The following is a 22997-nucleotide window of genomic DNA, read 5'->3' as shown; positions in this document are numbered from 1 at the left end:
CTCGTTAGACTTATTGTCTTTACTGTATACTATACTATACTAAGTATACACATGCTAATGATTATATTTTAGAAAAGAAGCGTCTAGTTATGCAATTTCATTATGCAGAAATGTTAATTCTCACAATAGGTCTTTGCTCAATTGTTATTGGTAAAGATGCATATTTGATGCATTCATCTTTTTTTTTTTTAAATGGATCAGATTGAAAAGAATGAAGTAAAGTCCCAGTTGTTATTGTAAAACCTATGTAAAATATGATATTTACAGTACTATCTTTTATGGTATTTATCAGCGTTGCAGAAAGCTCAGTAAGTTTAGTCAGCATAATAAATGCATTTAACGAGCGTTTCCCTAGATATGCCTGGAGGAACTGAGTAAATGTCATGGATTTGGATGCACAATAAATTAAAACATTTATTTATGCAGAAACATGTACTTGTGTGTGCCTGAATGCATGACTAGTAATATATAAGTTGCACATAACAAGTAATGTTTTAACCACTTGCACATATATCTTGTTAATAAATACAAAGGTGCAGTTCAGACATGAACAAAATTAAATAAATGTTGAATATGAAGCAAATGTAGCCAAAGCAGAAAACAGTCATTATACAGGTGGATTTAAATGCGGAGTATGTGTCATGCAGTAGATAAATTCAGAAAATCATCATATACGTACATTCTGACAGGGTCTCATAAATAATAATTCACAGCACAAAGACATTTGAGCTGGTGAAAATTAGCATAAAACTCCTTCCCTCAAAAAAGAGGAATGCTGCTTTTGGTTTACCTCATTGGGATTATTCATGTTGCATTTTTCACTACAAATGTGTTTTTGTTTAGTTTTTATTTTTAATCTTTATATGTGAAAAATACAGTCTTGTTTAAAAAAAGACATCTCTTCAACCACAGCACATCAATATTAAAATATAGAGTAATTAAAATGCTAGCATAAAGTTTGACTGATGCCAATTGGTTACTGTTGAGTTTGACCGTCTGCTCTGAACTGACTAAAAATTGAAACTGACACAATACATTCTAATTGAATGGACCACTAAACTGTACTGTACACATTACATTACTGTGCAATATACTGAACTGTACATTAAAGGGAAGATTTCTTTTTAGCACAAAGCAGAAGTGGTTTCTTTCTTCTGGGTCCACACATTCAGTGATTAAACTTGTAAGTGGCCTTGTGCCTACTCACAGAACAGGAGTTACATTTAGTAACAACTGTTATTAACTACTGTTTTTGTACAGTTGTTATTCTAGCACTCATTTAAATTGTAATGATCAGCCAAAAATGAAAAATAATACCTTTAACAGTGGTATGAGACCGTTCTCATTCTCAACGCATAACATTACCAACGATTTGTCACGTCTCGAGGCATCCCATAGAAACGTGAAAGGTAACCTGTCGCATCCCTATGAGGAGCACCGGATTGTGGATGGAATCCAACAGAATGACACTTCTGGCGGTAACACATGTTCCAGCTGTTTATTCCAGCCCTAACCCAACCATAACCTTATCCCTAACCTTAACCACAATCTTAATCGTATTAGATAGTGTTTTCCAAAGCGATTATTGATGAGAAAATAAATATACATCTGTAGATTCATTCCAAATGGTTCTCGTGTTTCCGAACACGTAACATACAGACAGGTTGGATGGCCGAAAGTGTAACATATCGACATTTGTCACATGGCGTCGTATGTTACGTTATGGGATAAGAACGTGTTGGTGATATCAGATGATTTGTTTTTTGTCTTTTTTTAGTATTACTTTTTACCTTTATGATATATGAGACCTTGTTGAGTATTTTTACCTTTTAGTTTTGTGACACCACAATGTACAGGTGTAATCCTTGCCTTTCGTGTGAATATTGTCTGGTGGTAACAGTTGTACTTTAATAGCTTTTATGAGCACTAATCCACTTTCTCCATACTGTATACAGGTACCCTAAACCAGCGCAAGTGGGGTAAGAAGTATCCATCCTGTAACAGTCCCAGACAGTCTCCTGTGGACATCGACGAGACATTTACCCAGGTTAGGCTGCAGTACCAGAATCTACAGCTAGAGGGCTGGAACAGCTTGACAGCAGAGTCTACCACCATTCACAACAACGGGAAGACTGGTATGTTGATAGCCCTCTACTGTCCCTTGTGTGCTTTTGTTTGTGTTTGACCCTAATACGTATAATTTCCAGCATCTATCTTTTTACCTTAACCAGTGCTGTTTCTTAATTTTCTTTAAAAAAATATTCTGTCCTGTCCAACGACAAGCCAGTTCATCTCTACTGAACTATTTCACCAGCTTATTAAAGTATTAAAGTAGCGAGCACATGAGGTAGAGATACAATATATGGTCAGTTCAATTTACGGCAATGATTTTGACATACTCGTGGAGCTCGAAATTACAACATCTTAATCTCTGGCTGTGGAAATAAGCTTAACTTTCTAAATACCACAAAAAAAATGATTCACAGTTCTGAGGTTAATGAAGGAGAGCGCAGCTAGGATTTAAAGGAGAACAAGTCAAAGGAAGATGAAGAGAAAGAGACTTAGTAATTGAGAGCGATGCAACTAGAGGGACAGCAGCAGAGGGAGACCGTGTGGAGAAAGAAAGATCGATGCCAAGAGGCAGAGATGAAACTGAGCAAAAGAAAAGAGGCGACAAAAGAGCAAAGGGAAAACGTATAGAGAGGGAAGGCATGAAATGAGGACGATGTGAAGAGACAGGCAGGAGAGGCAACATGTGGAGTGATGTCTGGTCTGATAAACAAATGAAAGCTGGCTGAGCTATCATCACCCTCTTTCCAATACTGCCTGGGCTGTGGGAGTGTGTGCTTCTGTGTGCGCTCTGTATATGTTAATGGTTCCAAAATTAATCCTTTCTTGCTCTGTCTGAGAGGAAATTGCATATTAAACAGATATTCCATTGCTGGCAGGATTTTCATGAGAGAAATGTATAGCCTACAGAGTCTCATTAAAATGTTTTATTATGTTGTGAGATATTTTTCAGCAAAGTAGAAAGTGATATACCAATTGATCTGGTGATCACCAGTATTCAGCTGATGGGCCATGACAGGAACCTAACCAATCAGCCTCAGATGTATCAGATTTTGATCTCATAAGCCCGTGCTTGTGATTGTTCTGCTTGGTAGCAGTATGCTTTGTGAGCACCTAAACCAGTATAACACTGGCATATTGATTCTTCTCTGAGACCGTAATGCTAATGCTAACACTGTAACTAAGTAGGTTCGAGCCCAGCCTTGTGGTGCTTATGACAAAAATTTTTTTATTGTTTTTTTAAATTGTTGCTGCTCTAGCGCAGCTGAAACTGATTAACAATTCCCTCTCCCACTTAACTAACCAGATCAATATGCTAGAGGTTTAACTGGCTTGATGCTAAACTCGGATTAAAAAGTGTTTCTTTAATTAATTAATTTTTTTAGAAGATAATTTTGAAGGGGTGATTGTGCCAAATTTGATCACATGAAGTTTTTAATTTTTATGAGGTGAGAAGTATGTTTCAGAATTAAAAGTTACTACTGTCTAATCTGTTGCTTAGGCTGTCAAACATTAAAGACATACTTTGAAGTTAGGAGAGACTGAATACATATAAGTAATGAGTCCTGCCTAAACAAGATTGATGATCGGCCTTTTTGGCTTCTGTGAAACTCTTTTAAACTTGTGTTCTATTGTGCATTTTAGTGGCAATCGATGTGGATGGGGAGTTCTTTGTGAGTGGCGGAGGGCTGAGGTCCAGGTTTCGTGTTGGCAGAATCACCTTCCACTGGGGTCGCTGCAATGCAACATCAGATGGGTCTGAACACAGTCTGAATGGAATGAAATACCCTCTGGAGGTAAAGGACAGTGGTGCACAGCATCAGTTTGGCTTTTTTAACCAATAACCTTACACCGTGATAACTTTTGTGTCTCTTATGGATCAGATGCAGATCTATTGTTACAATTCAGAGGAGTTCCAAAGTCTGGATGAAGCTATAGAGAAAGAAGGAAGGGTGGCTGCCTTAGCTGTGCTATTTGAGGTAGGCTGATCTGATAACTGACCTGATCACCTGATAACTAAAGTGTCATTATTAGGGTCCAATCGGTTTCTCCTCAGATACTGTAAATGTAATATTGTCATTGTTTGTCTATGTGATCCTCAATAATAGCTTGTGCTTTTGTCTGCAGATTAGCTTGGATGATAATGAGAACTTAATTCCTGTTGTGGAAGCCATTAACACTGTCAGCAGGTTTGGTAGGTTGAAGCTACAGGACAGTGCATTGCAGCTTGTGAACAATGAACATTAAATATCAAGCTATCAAATCGAGAGATAAACAAAAGCGTATGTTTTAGCAAATATAACCCAAAACACGTAATCAGGGAAAGCAGGCCTAATTTCAATTTTTCACTTAAAGGTACAGTAAATATTTTCTTTTGAGCTCAGATAGAATGTTGTACTCAATATACATCAAATAGTGTGAAATTACTTCTTACAGCAAGTTTTGTGTTCTCAAAAAGAATTAATCCATTAAAAGTACATAGGAAGCAGCGCTGCTAGACATCACTGTTCTGCCTTATCATGTTTTATATGTGTGACTAGAGACTGTCCACATATGTAGTATGTCTTATAAATTAAATTTAAAGATCACAAAACTCTTGTGACCATTTAACATATTTTCAAATCAATTAAATTTTATTTATACAGCGCCAAATTACAACAACAGTCGCCTCAAGGCGCTTTATATTGTAAGGTAGACCCTACAATATTTTCATCATCTTTTTCTCATCATGTCTTTCTTTATCTGCCTACTCCACCACTGCTGTTTTTCCCCTCTTATTTCTTAATTTCTACCTCAATCTTCTTTCTCCTCACCAGAAGCATCACCTCCTAGGCTGAAGTCAGGGCTCTAATACATGAAAACATGCATAGAAATGCTCATTTACTCCCAGTATTATTGCTATTAATTATGAGACTGCTTAGACTCCATTCCGTCTCCAGACCAACTCAAAACAAGCCAGATAAGCAGTAACAACAACTAGTTATTAGCTAAAGTTATGCATTAGGCTCGAGCATAATAAAAATCACACTTCCCCTCTGATAAACATTAACCCCAGGTAAATTACATTCTCAAACTGTATAAGAGTTTATTTGTTAAGTGTCCAAATCTAACAATGTTGGATCCGCTTTAAAGAAAGTTTCACTGATAACAGCAACTGACCGAGGCTAACAGCAGCTAACAGCAGCAAAAACAACAGTGCTTACCAACAGAAAAGTTCAGAATATCAACAACTCACCTTAGTGCAGCTGTTATTAAACAGAAGTGAGCTTCATTGACTCATCGACTCGTATGGGACTTCTTTTGCAAACCTTCACAGCCTCAGAATGACTGCAGTCATACATACAGCTGAGGTAAACAGTGCACGACAACCAGAATGAATCTGAGAAAAATTATGAAGGAGTGCTATAAATGACCAGAGAACAACATTTAGGGATATTTTTAAAATGTTAAAGATGTTCTTGCAGCTTGTAGAAAAGATTTGCTATTTGTTGTTTTTTGCAAGGTAAGAGTGGGTCAGTGGAGGCATTCACCTTGAGGTCCTTGCTGCCAAATAACACAGACAAATACTACATCTACAACGGCTCACTGACTTCCCCCCCATGCACTGAAATGGTGGAATGGATTGTCTTTAAGCATGTTGTGCCCATATCGGAAACACAGGTAAGTACACTGAATCACACACACGCTTACCCCCAAAACTGGCCAAATGTAACACTGAATTATTTATTCAAAAGAAGAAAAAAAAATACTACATAGAATAAAACCATTCAAATATACATTACAGCATTATTTATATAATCATGAAAATGCTGATGCTTCTACGTGTTTAAATTTCGGGACCTTTGGTATTTAATTAAGTCAGAAGTAAAGACTCCTACAAACAGCTACAAGCAAGAAATTCAGCTACTGTTATTTATTTTATCACCTGATCAGGTTTGAGATTCGCATACAGAGACAGGTCTGTGTCAGCCTGTCATTTATATATATATCTCATTATCTTGTATTGGCGTCCCCTCCAGCACTTGGTGCCCTATGCACAGCACATGATGTGCATGAACAAAACAGCAGAACTGCCTGCAGTTGTGTCTGGTTGTTGTGTGAGGTTGGCATCAGGTCAATTGTCTTTGACATCTCTGCACAAAATAAAACAAAATGCTGCATTGAAGCGATGCAGTGTGACACATTAAGTCAAACTGCACAGAGCAGGGTTTTGTAGCAGGGTAATCCGGTAAACATGGCATCACGGGCTGACGCAGCAGCATTACTACATTTTGATTCTGGACTGACGACGCTTAAGGACCCCTGACTTGACGAATTGATCCGTGTAATAATCATCACTTTTGCAGCAGAGTAATGGAGAGGGAATGAGGCCTTGCGAATGGTTGCGTGTGTATTGTACATGAATATTTGTGTGTGTTTTGTGAGTGCATGCATGATTGAAACAGTGTGGCAAGGCATGACACAGGCATATTCATGCTAACCAAAAATAGAGCAGCGCTGCCTCTCTGCCTCAGCCTGGCACCAACACAAGCCACTTTAACACACACAGAGAAACACTCAGAAGCATCACTTTTGGTTTATTTCAGCAGCCTGATAGAGATTAGCAGGAAGATGTGCAACATTTTCTCTTTGTTTACCTCTGTGTGTTTTCTGTCTGCCACCAGCTTGAGGTGTTTTGTGAAGTGATGACTATGGAGCAGGCTGGTTATGTGATGCTGACGGATTACCTGCAGAACAACTTCAGAGAGCAGCAGCAGCAGTTTATGGGTCAGGTGTTTGCCTCTTACACTGGAGTCGAGGAGGTGCTCACACCCAGTATGTCATCACAGTCTAAAGGAAAAGTTTGCCATCCATTTATCCATCATATGTGTTTTTACTGACCTTTTTACAAGTTTTTTTTATGATTATTTACTGTGCACACTAATAGTCGCATTTACCAGCGTCTCCAAAAGTAAGACATTGAGATACAATGCTATTCACCCCCATCCCAATACAGCATGCTATAATTTTAAATTGTGAAAAAAAACATCCTTATTAGGTTTTAAAGAGTTTGACTCAGAGTCTCTGAAGCTTTTCACCAATCTAATTTATACCAAATTTTGCGTGCGTGGAGGAGAAAATTGGATCACCGCTCAGGGATCAGTATAAGTATTGCATTATTAATCTTATGTTTTTTCACTCCACTAAAAATATTGCCCATCTTCTGCATCCACTATGGTTGTAATGTGGTCCTTCAAGGCTAGCCTGATTATGATCATCAAAAGATACAATTCACCGCACTCTCCATTTTCATAAAGGGGACCTTGAAATAAAGTGGGTCTTTTGGGTTGCCAAGCAGCTCGACTTTGTAATTCAGTGGCCCTGCTTCTCTCAGTGCAGGCAATTTATTTTGCAGCTCTTTTTGAAATTGAAATAACGTTTTCAGAAATTCAGAAAGGCTTTTTTTTGTCCCTGTAACAAATTCATCCACCCATGCACACACGCATACACTCAGCCTCCCAGTTTCAGCAGCTGATTAATATCAAGTTGCCTCAGAAACTCAGAACTCAATGTGGGGAACGTTTATGTGTGCTCATACTTGATGTTTACTTGCAGTTGCTGCTATCATCTCTTTATTTCTCATTCTTTTTTTAAAAAAGTTTCTTGCATGCTATTCATAAAAATTGTTAGTAACCTGTCTTTCTGTGCACTGCCTCCAGCTTGCAGCTCTGAGCCACAGAATGTTCAGGCTGATGCTCAGAACGACACCACCATCATGGTGACCTGGGAGCGTCCCCGTGCAGTGTATGACACAACCATCGACTGGTACACTGTCACATACCAGAAGCTGCAGGGCCAAGACCAGCGCAAGCAGGAGTACAGGACCGACGGAGACCAGGATGTGGTATGCAAGATCTTTTTATATCTCTCCACAAAATGCTGAAAAACAGCGCCTGGATGTGTAATTTCATGTTGTTTTGTACTATTATCTACTGTCCACACAGCAATATTAAACTGATAAATAGGTAACCGATAGAAATTACAGTAATTTCCTGTACTTTTGGTGAAAATCAAGCATTCCTACCATCTGCTCTTCCTCTCCATGTATCTCTCACATAGTTCAGCTGCTGCTGTTGGTGGTGACAGTCAGTTTTTGCCTGTCAGTGAGTCACTGAACATCCCTTATTGTGACTAACAATATCCATGTATTTGTATTTCAGAGTACAAGATTTTCAGATTTCGGAGATTTTCATTTCCAGTCTTTATTTTATTATTTTTTTTATTGTCGACTTGTAGTTTCATATTTGTTTTAGTGTGATAGTGGTGGTGAATTTAACTTCCTTATACTTAAAGACATCCAGGAGTCATGTGTCATCCATGTGGGTAATTCTGAGAGAGAGTACATGAAAAAAGATGAGTGACTGTGTGTAGAAAGAAGCAAGTGAACAGGCAGATAAATGCAAATAGATACTTAGTAACTGTTAAGAGGGTTAAGTATATCTTTAAGATACTAAAAGTGTCATTGTGACTGCAGATTCATTGTAAAAAGACATTCGGTTCGACTCAAGAGGATTCGCATTGAATTCACTTAGAGCAGGGGTGGGGGAACTCCAGGCCTCAAGGGCCGGTGTCAGGTATTAGATGTGTCCTTGATCCAATACAGCTGATTTAAATGGCTAAATTACCTCCTCAAAGGCTGTGTCCAAATTCAGGGGTAGCATGCTTCGAAGGACCCAACCTATCCACTCCACGTAGGGTAGGGTCCTTCGAAGCATGCTACCCCTGAATTTGGACACAGCCAACATGTCTTGAAGTTCTCCAGAGGCCTGGTAATGAGGGTCCATTTGAAAGGATCTAACATAAGTCTAACATGTAAATTTGCAGGGTGCCATCATCTCCAACCTGCTGGCCAACAGCAGCTATGTGGTCCAGGTGGTGGCTGTTTGCACCAATGGACTCAGAGGACGATGGAGCGACCAGATAATCGTGGACATGCCATTGGAAGACCCAGGTACAAAGACACACAAGCATGCTCCTGGTGAGAGCACATTTTTACATGCTAACTCTTTCTTTCTTTCTTTCTTTCTTTCTTTCTTTCTTTCTTTCTTTCTTTCCTCCTTCCCTCCTTCCTTCCTTCCTTCCTTCCTTCCTTTCTTCCTTCCTTCCTTCTTGTTTTAGAAAGCGATTCTGACCCTGAAGCTGTCACAAAGGATTTGGATGGAAACAGGGAGGTAAGCTTGTCTGAGCTATCTGTGTTTTCACTTGACCACATAATTGAGCTGAATTTTGTGCAATTATTTTGCAGTGCTGACTTTTGACCTGTCGGCAATAAAATCAGTGCATCTAATTATTATGCAGATTAATGTAATTATGTTTGTAGAGGCTGTGAGAGCTTTATAAAAGGTTGTGAGGGACTTTTTGAGGGACATGTTGAGTTGGGATTACCAGAAAAAACAGTAATCCTACTGTAATTTTTCACTCTTTTCAGGAGGAAGAGGTGAAATTGTAAAACTCCTTCATTTTTTTGTTTCTAATTTCCTATAAACACAGTATACACATGACATACCTGTTTTTTATTCCTCTTTTAAGCTTTCGTCCATAGTCAGATGGGAGAAGCCAGTGAAGCAGAATCCGATGCATTTAGCTTCAGAGGACAACAGCCCAGTGGAGGCGATTCCACTGGAGCAGACCAGAGTTTACCAGAACCAACCTTCATATCATGAGAACCAGCCCACAGACCGAACCCAAGCCAGCCAGAACATTCCAGTCCAAGAAGGCACCACTCCAACCCCGAAGACACCCACCGAGGCCCCAGTTTCTCAGAATGTCAGAAAGAAACAGGGTAAAAAATCACATGATGTGGATCAGAACTGGATTGAAGGTGACCAGATGATGAACCAGCCTTTCACTAATGCAGGCTTTGAGGGCAATAGCGCAATATGGGTTACCACTGAGCTAACTGAACAACCAGGCTTCCTATTTCCAGTTGTTCGGACAACCTCTCTGCCAGCAATTCGCCGGCAAATCACAGAAGAGGCATCGCTGTCAGTGCTGCCACATGAGGTAGTTGCTCATACCGCAATTTACTTTGATTTTTTCACTTTAAAACTTTTAATTTGAACAAACATAAAGACTCACTGTTACTTGCAGCAACAATTTTTTTCATTCAACCTAATTCAGTTCTTCATCTGTTCTTTTATCCATTGTATCTTTTGCTCGCAGACAAGAGATCAAGGCCCACCACAGCAAGCCAGTGGAAATAGCCTCCCTTCTGCTTCACCAGAGCTCTACACAACTCCTATGGAGGATATCCACATCACAGATGTCTTCTATGAAGACACAGTCAACAACTCTCCACAGGAAATCATCACCTCCCCTCCAACGACGCCTGCCTCTGCAGTGCCAGGTCAGATCAGAGAATAAGTGCTTTTCTTGTTTCTTTCTGTTTGTTTCTGCTATTGCAGCTTGTCACGCAGAGCGAGGAGGGAGTTTAATCTAACAGGTACAAACAGAAGATGAAGTCCGCTGGGCACTTGCCAAGTGGTGTAAATCTTTTACTGTTTAGTTTCAGTTTGAAACTGTTTGTCTACATTTAAAATGAACTAAACCTGAAATTATAATCACTGTAGAACATTTAGACCTTCTGGAACATCGTTTCGGCACAACGTGTCTTATGAGACATATTGAGAATGAGACAGGTTCAGTTTACACCATCTTTTCTTATTTATCATTTTGTCCGTTATATAGTGGACGAAGCCTTCCCGCCGCCCTCTGAAGATGACGATGCCCCTGTAAATGAGCCCCTGCCAAAAACGCTACCCTCCTCATCTCTCTGGATCACAGAAAAGACGGCGACCCCCAGCAACACACTTGCCGATTCAGTTTACAAGTCCTTCACTACCTCCTCTCTCCTCAGAGTGCTGATGCATACGACTCAGCCCATGTTCAATGGTGAGATGTAACAACTTCTCTAGGAATCAATCAAACACACCATTAGACAAAATAAAACACCAAAACTGATCTCCAGGTCTTAATAAAAGCAGTTGTGAATTGTCATATTGATGAATTTTAATGCATAGGAACATGATTAAGTTCTTCTGTGGTGGAAAGCTGGATTTAAGTGTGGTGGTTGTTTGCTTTTCTCCTCTAATGGCCTGTGGCTGTGTAGCTAATCACTGCTGCGCTCTCTGATCAGTTGTTTAGTGACATGATGTGGATAATGTGGTGGTGGTAATTATGATGGCCAGGAAAATTATGTTGGCTTTGATGATTAGAGTGATGATCAGCAGCTTCCTTTCTTGCTTTGGTTTTTGGTCCGGAAATTAAATATGTTTGACTCTTGCAAATCTTTCAGCACATACCTCAAGAAGGTCAAGTTTTTTCCTTGCTCAATGTAATCTACTTGAATCCACTCGAGCTTGGTGATTATCGTCTGCTTTGGGACTCCTTCTCTGTGTCTGAATTCTTTCTGCGCCTCAACAGCGCACTCTGGTGGTTGTTCTTTTCCTCTGTCCTCTTTAAAGAATGAAGGCTTTGCTTCATCTCCAGGGTGCCTCATCTGCTAGTACCCTTTATGGAGAATTTTCGCACACTCAATGAAGAACAGTTCTTTCCTTTGCTTCCATCTTTGCTGGCTTGAGAAACACAAAATGAAAGGAGATATTTCTGTAAGCTTTCTGTCTTGGATTTTTTTTTTTTTTGACTTTGCAATATTTTGCAGCAAATACAGCCACGTCGACGGTTGAAGACTCGACCATTGATGCCTCGTCTGGCTTCAAAAACACTCAAAAGGGAATTATCATCAACCCTGCACTTGCAACAGTCTCTGAATGGGCATTTTCTGCTGAAGGAGATTTATCCAGTGTAATCCCTCCATTACAGACACCCTTCAGCAAAGACCCTGCCATCTTCCATCTTTTTCCTGCCCTCCATGAAAACAGGAAAAGTGGTGTTATCGTTCATCATAATGACAAGTCCTCTGAAGAGCCCACTTTTGTTCCTTTGCAGACTGATGTAGAAAACCCTCAATTCTCTACCACGTCTTCACATGATCAATTATTTGCCACTTATTCCCTTCCTAATTCTGGTTGGAGTACCATAAACCCATCAAAAACAAACACTGCTGATGGAGAAAAAAACAAGTCTCCTCATTCTCAAAGTGATAGCAAGATAGGAGAAATGGAAGCCAGGGCGGATAAACAAATTGATAACTACAATGTCAGTGCAATAACATTTTTCTTTAATTCCAAAAGTCTGGATTTGTCAGAAAGTTCAGCAGAAGACAGTGGATCAGGCTCTGGCCTTGGCAGCAATGGCTTCAATGAGGAAATCAATGAAGCTGCTGCAGTAAAAACTGAATTTTCAGTGTTTGACATTTCAACTATTAGCTTCGAGGACAAAAGTAGATCAGCAGTAACTAAGATGGTCACTGATAATGACAGATCAGTGATCAATGAAAGAGATGTAACAAAAAGCAAAAACTATGAGAATGAAAAAGAGTCAAAGAATGAGATACGGGAGAATGAAAGCGAGCTAAACAGAAAGGAAGGAGAAAATATAAGAGAAAGGGGAGTAAGAAATGAGAGTTTAAGAAATATTGAGGAGATGCTGAAAGAAAAAAAGATAGTGGTAAGTGTATTAGGAACGACAATATATGGTGATAGCGGAAGTGGAGCTGAGGATGTCAGTGGCTCTGGGGAGCATGATGGGCTTGACTTTAGAGAAAATCTAAAGGTACTTAATAACAGTAAAAAGGGTTTTAGAACTGTAGGTGACAATAATGCCAAAGGTCTTAAAGGCAATTTTTCAAAAAGTGAAAAAGCAGAGTCCATACTATTTGACCACAGTGAAGAACAAGGCCATGGTGACAGAATTTATAAACACAATCAAAACAAAAGCCTTATAGGTCCATTTTTAGGGGTTGAATCTACTTTTGAGAATAAAGAATACTTAAAAGGAGGTACTAAAGAGGACAAAGAAGGCATAGCTGAAGACAGTGTGCACGAGTTCTCCAGTGTAGATGGGTTATTGTTTGATGGTGCAAGTAACCCTGAGTTGGGACCTCTTGTTCCTCTGGTCAGACTGACGGACACCGACAAGGCAACGGAGGAGCAACTGGAAGGTAAATACTGTAGTATTTGACACAGCCCTGGCTGTTTGTTATGGAATGTGACATGCATACAAGTCCAATTTCAGCTAACTAGGTTTGAGGTCTCCAAAAGTTGATTCATCTGGACGTAGCGTTTTCAGTGGGAGAAACGTTTCGTCACTCATCCAAGTAACTTCTTCAGTCTCAGCTGACTGCAGGTTTCCCCAACCTTATAAACAGTATATTTGCATAATGACTGAAACCAGCCCACTGAAGGAACGATGGGCTGGGAGGTCAGCCCATTGTTTGAGGTTTGAGGTGGTGGACTTCTCTTAATTTAACCTTGATCAGAGTCAATAATCAAGTAGAATACAGAAGCAATATTACTGGTGGAGACACGGACAGTTAAATCTGGATCAACTGACTATGCGTTATGTGGTAAGATTGCAGACAGCACATTACAATGTTTGACAACTGGTTCTGGCTTGGTCTGAATCTTTAGCAGGTGAAGATCCAGAGCTTTTTCTCAGGAGTTCGAGGAGAAAATTGCACTTCTCTGTGGCAAGACAGGAAATCTGATTGATAGTATATTCAGCTCTCTTAATACATCCATGGTAGGAAACAGTTTGAAAACATGCTAGATATGTCATCTTAGAAGATGATAACAGACTTCTGATGGTAGGAAAAGCACTGGTGATTTGAGACAAGCTTTGTTAACAGCTCCTCTTAAATGGAATATAGTCAATCCCACCTTTATAAGTATGATTACTTATGTCCAAAAGTGGGCATTAGATCCACACTTAATTCCAGACCAGTTGTTTTTCACAGGAACCTTTGGGGAACAGTTTGAAATTCTTATGTAAAGTTTTTTTGTGCTCTTAACTGTTGCTCTGTGTTGTAAATAATAGCAATTTAAATTCATAGTTCATTCTTGACTTTCAAACTTGTCTTCTACTCTCTTACAGAGCGAAGCAACAGCAGCCACGAGTCTCGGGTCGGACTTGTTGAGGGTGTGGACAGAGAGAAGAGGACAGTCATTCCTCTGGCTGTCGTATCCACTCTCACCATCCTTTGTCTGCTGGTACTAGTGGGAATACTCATCTACTGGAGGTACGTGCCAACTTAAACATACTGTGCCTGTCTGTATAGTTTGCACCCTTGCACTTTACTTCAGATTTTATGTCTGTGTGTATGTCACAGAAACTGTTTCCAGGCAGCTAATTTCTACCCAGATGACACATCGCCTAAAGTTGTATCTGCTCCATCTACACCCCTGCTGTTGGCCACAGGTGACATGCTCAAAGGATCCCCTAGTAGTCTTATTGTAACTGTTAGGCTGAGGTGACCAGGATGTAGTTAATATTCAGTCTTGTGTTCCAGATGGTCACGAGCCGCTGACAGTGAAGCAGTTTGTGAAGCATGTCATGGAGCTCCAGACCACCAACACTTTCTCCAAGGAATTTGAGGTCGGTGACATTTCCAGTCACAGTGTTTGAGTTCAGAAGAAGATATTTTTGTTTTTAAAAAAAACCTAGTGAGTTACAGTATGTTTGCGCTTTTAGGAGACTTACAAAAATTTTCTTGTTTTTGGATTTGTACAAAAACGTAACCAGCATATAAATAGATCACCTAGCTCTGGTCCATGTGTATAAGTATTTCATTTGTCATAGCCCCTTAATGCTCTTCCATATCTCTATTAACATCACGTTCTTTAGGCAGATCATTTAGCATGGCGTTGATGTGTAACGCCCATGTGCAACATCAACATGCAGGAAGGTTTTGGTACTAACCATGACCGTGCAGCTTTCTTCTCACACCAGACTCTAAATTTAAACCTGTTGACCTGAAAACTGGACTTTACAACTGAAAGACAGGTTGTCAATGCTAGGCCAGCTACTTGCAAACTACCTGTTGACTTTCAGGCTTTTAAAATCTCCATTTTAGCTTGTTTAGAATGTGAAGAAAGAGATATTAGTCTTATGTGGAGTATTGACATATCTGAATGTTGGTTAATGGTTTGAGAGAAACACATGGATTAATTTCAACAGGTACATTTGCATGGCATTAGTCACCCCTGTTTCCTAGCATGAACCTCCTAAGAAACACACACAGATAGGATTAGATAAAGTTTACTTCTCCCTTATTACTGCCAGGGGGACTTACATTTGCTTACTTTCTCTATATCATTACATTAAAACTAGCCTGATTTATAATTATACTTGTAAAATAACAAAACATGGTTTACATAGTAGCAGGTTTAAAGTCCACAGCTCAGATGGGAGCTGTGGACTTTAAACACACCTCTCTGTGTGTATCTGAACCCCTATATCCTGTACCTGCACTGACTCCCTGTCTGTCTGTCTGTCTGTCCATCATCTTGGTCCCCTATCCCACTCTCCTCTCATCTCCACCATCGCCGTGCTTTCTGCATCCTCACCACCCTCCATTAGATTGTCAAAGAGTCCTATGAGGTAAGACACCAACCATCCCTCTCCTGTTGCAGAGCTGTTGTTGTTTTCTTGGCCTGATTTTTACAAGTGTAACTGCAACTGTAAAAAATCTAAAATTTACATTTTAAAATTTAGCGTTCCATATTGATGTTTTAATTGGGAAGAAAATGTATTTTTCTTTTACTGCACTCGCCATGTTTTACACACAATAATATGGTCGCCTGTGCGAGTTAAACACACTTCTAATAAAAGCAATGGAAGTCAGTAAAAATGGCAGAAATACAGAGAAATATAAGAGTAACTTTGATTACCCATCCGCCAGTTCTAGCAACCTGTGTCCTTTGACTGTATGGGTACAATGCACAGAGAAAGAAACAGGCAAATAAAATATATTCACCAAAAACTGAAGGATAGACTTGTTCGAAGGACTACTAGCACACTTAACCAGACAGTAATCCATGTTGTTTGTTAGATGGCTGCATTCAATCACTCCAAAGGCACAAACACAGAAAGGAATGCTACATCCATGTCTCAAGCTAGCTAAGGTGTGGCCTAGCAGTTGGCTAATGGCTATAGCCACCTATGTTTAAACCTTGAAAAAGTTTAACAAGGTGAACTGCAAATTAATTCTGGTACAATTCATACAAGAGTTTCATACAATTCAATACAGGTGACCGGGCGTTTGTGGTTGTAGCGCCGAAAATGTGGAATGATTTACCTCTCCACATTAGAGAGGCCCCGACCGTCAATCTTTACAAATCCCATCTTCAACACGTTTTTACTCACTTTTAACACCGCATGAGAGTTACCTGTTTATCTACTTACTCATCGGTTACCAGGTATTTTTTATTTGTTATTGATGTTATGTGTTACTGTGTAATATTTTTTTATCATTGTAAATTACTTTGGCCAACATTTTGTTTTTTTTTATTAAATGTGCTATATAAATAAAAATAAAGTAAAAGTACAATTCATAAAGTCATAAAAGGTGTAGCAGCTATAGAGACCAAAATTATTTTGTCTGCCAAGATGTAAACATGCTTAATTTTAAGTGGCCACTCCAGGAAGCTCTTCGAGGTTGCTGCTTGTTGGGACTGGCTGTTAATAGTCGCCTTTCTCTCCCAGAGCTTGCAATATGAGGCTTAAATATGGGGTCATCATCACAGAATGAAAACATTTGTATTATGGCGACTTGTCCAATCCCATGGGGTGATTTTATTTCTTGTTCTCTTAAATCTATACACAGCTCCTCCTCTCATTTGATTACATTTTATTTGTATGGCAGCAAGTCACAACAAGAGGTGCTCAAGGTGCTTTGTATTATAAGACCCTACAGCAACCCCAACAATCAGAAGACCCTGTATGCGCAAGCACTTGGAAGCAGTGAGAAGGAAAAACTCCCTTTTAATAAGAAGAAATCTCCAGCAACACCAGGCTCAGGGAGGGGCGGCCATCTGCTATTGGGTGCGATGGGAGGGAGACGGGACAAAAGGCACACTGTAGAGAGACAGAAATTGATTTGATATGATTCAGTTGTGCTTATTTCTTGTTATTTCCTATAGTAGCTTCTCTATATACCTGACCTTCACATTGTAATGTGGCAAATGAAGAGAACGCAAACCTCCCTGCTTGTAAGAAAAACAGCCTCATTGTGTTCATCTGAGTAATTACTGTCATTCTTATTAGTATTGGATTGTGTGTTTCAGGAGGTGCAGGCATGCACAGTGGACATGGGCATTACTACAGACAGCTCTAACCACCCTGACAACAAAAACAAGAACCGATACATCAACATACTGGCCTGTATGTCATCCTTCACTGTTCACTGCATTGCTGTTCAACTTTTAACTGTGTAAGCCAGCAGGAATGTTGCTAATGACTCTTTTTACTTGTCTCAGACGACCACAGTAGAGTTAAGCTCTCTAACAGTTTGGACAGAGATGGGACATGCGGGGACTACATCAACGCTAACTTTGTTGATGTAAGTAAAGGTCCTTTTACGTGTACACACCTTACATCCAGGCTGCCGCAAACCAACTGATGTTTCCTTTTGCAGGGTTATGAGCGGACGAGGGCATACATTGCAGCTCAGGGGCCTCTAAAATCAGGCAGGGAGGACTTTTGGAGGATGATCTGGCAGCAGAATATTGGAGTTATTGTCATGATCACCAATCTGAAGGAGAAGGGACGGGTAGGAGCTCAAACACAAGCCTCACCGCAGACATAAGTGCAGTTTTATCTGATATCATTCACACTGACCCCAGGCAGCTGATTTCTTTTTAGTTTGTGTCTTCCATCTCTTGTCATGAGCAGACACCAGCTGATTCACTTCAGGTATTTCATTTAGTTTCACTGCAGTCTGACAGCTGAAAAACTGCAGAATGGACACTAGTGCAATCTGGCTTTGTTATACACTTGAGGACTTTCCTTTTGACATGTTTTCCTTGCGGTTTCAGATGTATTAGGCCTAAAATTAAACTACATCCACAGAATTTTTCTCCCTTTCTACAGACAAAATGTGATCAGTACTGGCCAGAGGAGAACCAGGAAGAGTATGGGTCTTATCAGGTGACACTGAAAAACACCAAGACACTTGCTTACTACACACTCCGGACGTTCACTGTCAGGGATACTGCAAATAAGGTAAGCCCTTCTCTCTATGCAGCGATAGTCCAAAGTGGCTTTGTGGTTAGGTTTCTCATACCCACTTCGATCCTCTAGGTATCTCAAAGGAGAGTTGAACACACAGTCCTCCATTACCATTACACCCAGTGGCCGGACATGGGCGTCCCAGAATACACTCTGCCCGTCCTCTCCTTCATCAGAGCGTCCTCCAGGGCCCGCACGCAGGAGATGGGACCTGTGTTGGTACATTGCAGGTAGAGTGTGTGTGGAATGATTTATTGCTCTTTAAGACTTACCACAATTTGATGGTGTGTGTACTGCTAACATGTGATGCATGTGTCTGTCACAGCGCCGGTGTGGGAAGGACAGGAACCTACATTGTGATAGACAGCATGCTGCAGCAGATCCAGGATCAAGGGACAGTGAACGTTCTTGGCTTCCTGAAACATGTCCGCACACAGAGGAATTTCCTTGTTCAGACAGAGGTAAGAGGGTGATACAGCTGTGGGAATTCACCTTTCCTTTTGTGGGGGCAATCCCAGAAATGTAATATCAATTTAAACATTTGCAAAGAAGGAAATAGTGGCTAGATTAAGGGTAATTTTAGCCGGTGTAATGAGGTCTGTACGGACTTACTCAACAACCACGTCACTGTGCAGATGGAGGCATTTGTCGATCTGTGTGTAAGCTCACTGCATGCTCCTTTTTCTTTTGGAGGATGAAGACGGAACGAGAAAAATATAGCCCCACACATTATTATTATTATTATATTAATACGCCGTATTCTCTTACAGCACATTTTTTGACAAACTGGGACTTGATTTCTGCTGCTGAGCTTTTTCAGTATAATTTTTGTACTTTTCGCGCCTCGAAGCCTCAAAGTCATTACTAGTTCCATTTTATTCAAGCACAGGCAAACTAGGCCACTTATATAAAGACAGTCTAGATGACTAAACAGCAGCAAGGGCCAGAGGAAACACATTCATATCAGATTTCTTTCTTGTAAAAATGTAACTTGTGGAATTTAAAAGTGTTTCACTAGTGTTCACAAAGACATACCTTACTAAAACCAGGAAGTCATTTTTTTGCTGTCTTCTAGGAGCAGTACATATTCATCCACGATGCCCTGGTTGAAGCTATTTTGAGCCGGGACACCTTGGTGACCTCTGACCTCCTTCACAATTACGTCTCTGACCTGCTGACCCCTGGTGCCACAGGCAGGACACGTATGGATAAACAATTCAAGGTACAGCATGCTTCCTTTTTCGCCCACCAACTTGTAATGAATCATTTGTGATGTTCCTGCCATGTGAATGTAACCAAATGTTTTTATTTTTGTGTTTCAGTTAATTAGTCAGCGTCAGGCGAAGCACGCAGACTACAGCACTGCCCTGAAAGATGGCAACGCTGAGAGGAACAGAGCCAGAGCTCTAATGCCTGGTAAGCAGATCTGGATTACTCACTGGGCAAAACCGGCAACTCCCAGCAATATGTTGCAGATAATTTCTGGAAATTTCAGTCCATACATAGCACACAATAAACCAGAAAGAAAGGCAGAGTTCAGAGTTCAAATATGACATGATATTTCGATGCAAATTATAACGTGATGTTTAGAATCCCCATAGTTAATCACTGTATGCCTGTATTGTCAGTGCAAACAGTGGCATTAAGAAAGAGTTTTGAATAGCTCTATACAAAGTTATGACTTTGACCTTTAGATCAATGCGTTGACCTAGAAGAAGAGGTCAGAGGTTAAATGTGATATTTCGGTTCAAGATTATGACGACAAGTTACCTGATGCCTCATCATTTCTTCCACAGCTTGCTCAATAATCCCTTATGGTTACTTTAATTAACTATAATGATGAACTTAAATGCAGGATTATTGTTTTTTGTCTTATTTTGGGGGCATTTTCTCTCTAACCTGGTTCTTCATGTCTCTGTGAAGTGGAGAGATCAAGAGTCACTCTGACTGCTTCAGAATCAAACTCCACAGGCTACATCAATGCATCCTACGTGATGGTAAGACCACTGGAAATTGCAAATGTTTTCCAGTCTCGAAAACCTCGAAATCAGCTGGTGGATAAATATTGCTGCTCGTATTTTCACAGGGACATCACTACACTAAGGAGTTCATAGTGAGCCAGACTCCTCTGAGCAGCACGGTGGCAGATTTCTGGAGAATGATCTGGGAACACAATGCACAGATTGTAGTCTGTCTGCCAGACTCAAACAGCCAGGTATAAAACACACACATACTCCATGTAGAACTTATAGATACCTATACATATAGATATATCTATATAAAACTACACACACATAAACATGTTTCCTGTTTATCTCAGAGAGACGAAGAGTGTCGTGCGTACTGGCCCAGTAAAGACCAGCCCCTGAGCATTGATGGCTTCACTGTGTCATACTCCAGGGAGGAGCACATGTGTCTGTCTAATGATGAGAGACTTTTAGTGCAGGACTTCACAGTCCAGTCTCCACAGGTAACACGCGATAAAAGAGAATATTTTACATCAATCAAAATGTTTTAATACAGTCTGAGACTTTAAAACTGTTTTTGCATCTAGAACAATTATGTGCTGGAAGTGCGTCAGTACAGCACCACCTGCTGGCCCAACCCAGACAGTCCGATCCGAAACAGCTTTGATCTCATTAACAGAGTCAGAGAACAGAGCACGCACACACAGGGACCGGTGATCGTACATGATCCGTGAGTATGAGTCAGACTCCTTTTAAGGACATAAAACTGTTTAAATCCGTCTAATGTTCTTAATGGTTTTTTTGTGGATGTGTAGTTTGGGAGGTGCTACGTCAGGACTGTTTTGTGCCCTCACGACCCTGTCCAATCAGCTAGAGGAGGAGGGATCAGTAGATGTCTACCAAGTGGCACGGATGACCAACCTCATGAGGCCTGGGGTATTTAATGATATAGTAAGTACTGGAATGTTTCCTTTTAATTCTCATCTACCAGCATAATTTAGAAAAAATAAATAAAATCAAATACATTGCACCAAATCACAACAACAGTCCTGTCAAGGTGCTTTATATTGTGAGGTAAAGACTCTACCGTAATACAGAGAAAACTCCAACAATCAGAGAACCTCTTATGAGTAAGCACTTTGGCAAAAGCAGGAAGGAAAAACACACTTTTAACAGGAAGAAACTTGCGGTCACCGGACCAGGCCGTAACTATATGCATTATCAAAAAGGAACGTTTTAAGCCTAATAAAAAAGTAGGGAGGGTGTTCGTCTGGCCAAACTGGAAGCTGGTTCACAGAAACAGGGGCCTGAAAGCTGAAGACTCTGCCTCCCATTCTACTTTTAAATACCCAAGTAAGCCCACAGTCTGAGAGCTAAGTGCTCTATTAGGGTGATGTGATGCTATGGGGTCTTTAAAATAAGAGAGGACCTAATTATTCAAGAGTTTGTATATGATGGGAAGGAATTCAAATTTGATTCTGGAGTTAACAGGAAGTGTGCTCTCTCTTTCCCGTCCCTGTCAGTACTCTTACTGCAGCATTTTGGATCAACTGAAGGTTTCGGGGGGGTTGTTTTGTTTATTTAGGACAATCTGATAATAATGAATCACAACTGTCCAGCCTAGAAGTAATAAATGGATGAGACAGGTAACAAGTACAAGCTTTTACCAGTGTTCTGCCTCTTTACTCCCTACAGGAGCAGTACCAGTATCTGTACAGAGCGGTGTTGAGCCTGGTGAGCAGTCAGGAGGACCAGAGAGCTCTGCAGAATCCAGAGACCAACGGATCTGTACCGCTGGGCCAGACCAACATCGCAGAAAGCCTGGAGTCGCTCATGTAGACATCCACACAAAAATGCGCATGAAAGAGAAAATAAATCACACGAGCGCACATTTGAGATTACGAGGAGAAAAGAGTAGGTCTGCTGATCATGCTAATACTTTCATTTACCACAAATTCAAAAATCATTATTTATAAGATCATTTTTCAAAACAGAACAATCTAATGAAATTACATTTAATCTAAAAGACCTCTGGTCTAAAGTCTTTTCCCTTTCAATCACTTATTATGAAGAAAATTCTTACTCTGCCCGACAAGCGATGATGAAACACCTGAAAGTGTCCCTTTTGTTATGTTAGCATGCACAGCAGACAAGGCTACCAGATGAGAGAAAAAGGTACCCTTCTGCTTCTAAGGGACCCTTTATAAGTGAACAACAAACAAAACCCTGCATCATTTATAACAATACATTATTATTTTATTTTTAATCATCATTTAAAGCATTAGTTGGAATTAGGGGTGGCACGGTGGTTAGCACTGTTGCATCACAGTAAGAAGGTCCTGAGTTCAAATCCATCAGGCCGGGGTCTTTCTGTGTGGAGTTTGCATGGCCTCTCTGGGTACTTTGGCTTCCTCCCACAGTCCAAAGACATGCAGTTAGTGGGGTAAGGCTAATTGGAAACTCTAAATTGCCCATAGGTGTGAATGGTTGTCTGTGTTAGCCCTGCGACACACTGGTGACCTGTCAGGGTATGCCCTGCCTCTCGCCCTAAGACAGCTGGGACAGGCTCCAACTCCCCTGCGACCCTGAAAGGATAAGTGGAAGAGAATGGATGGATAGTTGGAATTAGGGGATAGTGGTAAGAAAGTCTCCATGTCTGTACCTGACACTGGTCAGCATGAAGTTTTTTTGTTTATTTCTAATGACAGATCCCTTATAATTAAATTCAATCTGTCTATTAATGTTTCTTTTATCTATTGTTTCTTTCATTTTATTAGTATATTCTTTTATTAC

General features: G+C 40.3%; 1 protein-coding gene across 1 annotated transcript in view; it reads left to right on the top strand.

The window, feature by feature from the left end:
- The window catches only part of ptprz1b (protein tyrosine phosphatase receptor type Z1b), a 66166-nt gene extending 44123 nt beyond the window's left edge, over positions 1 to 22043 (top strand). The window contains exons 3-32 of the mRNA XM_085376614.1: positions 1956 to 2135; positions 3715 to 3866; positions 3954 to 4049; positions 4198 to 4264; positions 5573 to 5730; positions 6735 to 6885; positions 7770 to 7954; positions 8935 to 9061; positions 9229 to 9281; positions 9640 to 10113; positions 10273 to 10456; positions 10798 to 11001; positions 14104 to 14248; positions 14339 to 14427; positions 14519 to 14604; positions 15589 to 15609; positions 17295 to 17391; positions 17487 to 17569; positions 17645 to 17779; positions 18100 to 18231; positions 18310 to 18467; positions 18563 to 18698; positions 19313 to 19459; positions 19560 to 19653; positions 20161 to 20234; positions 20324 to 20452; positions 20558 to 20707; positions 20792 to 20934; positions 21020 to 21155; positions 21900 to 22043. Of these exons, the coding sequence (XP_085232740.1) occupies positions 1956 to 2135; positions 3715 to 3866; positions 3954 to 4049; positions 4198 to 4264; positions 5573 to 5730; positions 6735 to 6885; positions 7770 to 7954; positions 8935 to 9061; positions 9229 to 9281; positions 9640 to 10113; positions 10273 to 10456; positions 10798 to 11001; positions 14104 to 14248; positions 14339 to 14427; positions 14519 to 14604; positions 15589 to 15609; positions 17295 to 17391; positions 17487 to 17569; positions 17645 to 17779; positions 18100 to 18231; positions 18310 to 18467; positions 18563 to 18698; positions 19313 to 19459; positions 19560 to 19653; positions 20161 to 20234; positions 20324 to 20452; positions 20558 to 20707; positions 20792 to 20934; positions 21020 to 21155; positions 21900 to 22043 (4130 nt within the window). The remainder of the gene's footprint in view (positions 1 to 1955; positions 2136 to 3714; positions 3867 to 3953; positions 4050 to 4197; positions 4265 to 5572; positions 5731 to 6734; positions 6886 to 7769; positions 7955 to 8934; positions 9062 to 9228; positions 9282 to 9639; positions 10114 to 10272; positions 10457 to 10797; positions 11002 to 14103; positions 14249 to 14338; positions 14428 to 14518; positions 14605 to 15588; positions 15610 to 17294; positions 17392 to 17486; positions 17570 to 17644; positions 17780 to 18099; positions 18232 to 18309; positions 18468 to 18562; positions 18699 to 19312; positions 19460 to 19559; positions 19654 to 20160; positions 20235 to 20323; positions 20453 to 20557; positions 20708 to 20791; positions 20935 to 21019; positions 21156 to 21899) is intronic.
- Positions 22044 to 22997: the final 954 nt, after the last annotated feature.

The sequence above is a fragment of the Diplotaxodon limnothrissa genome, linkage group LG17, assembly GCF_057381915.1.
Source record: "Diplotaxodon limnothrissa isolate DT_005_m linkage group LG17, D_limnothrissa_male_GT1.1, whole genome shotgun sequence".
NCBI lineage: Eukaryota > Metazoa > Chordata > Actinopteri > Cichliformes > Cichlidae > Diplotaxodon > Diplotaxodon limnothrissa.
This window is presented reverse-complemented; position numbering and strand designations above follow the sequence as displayed.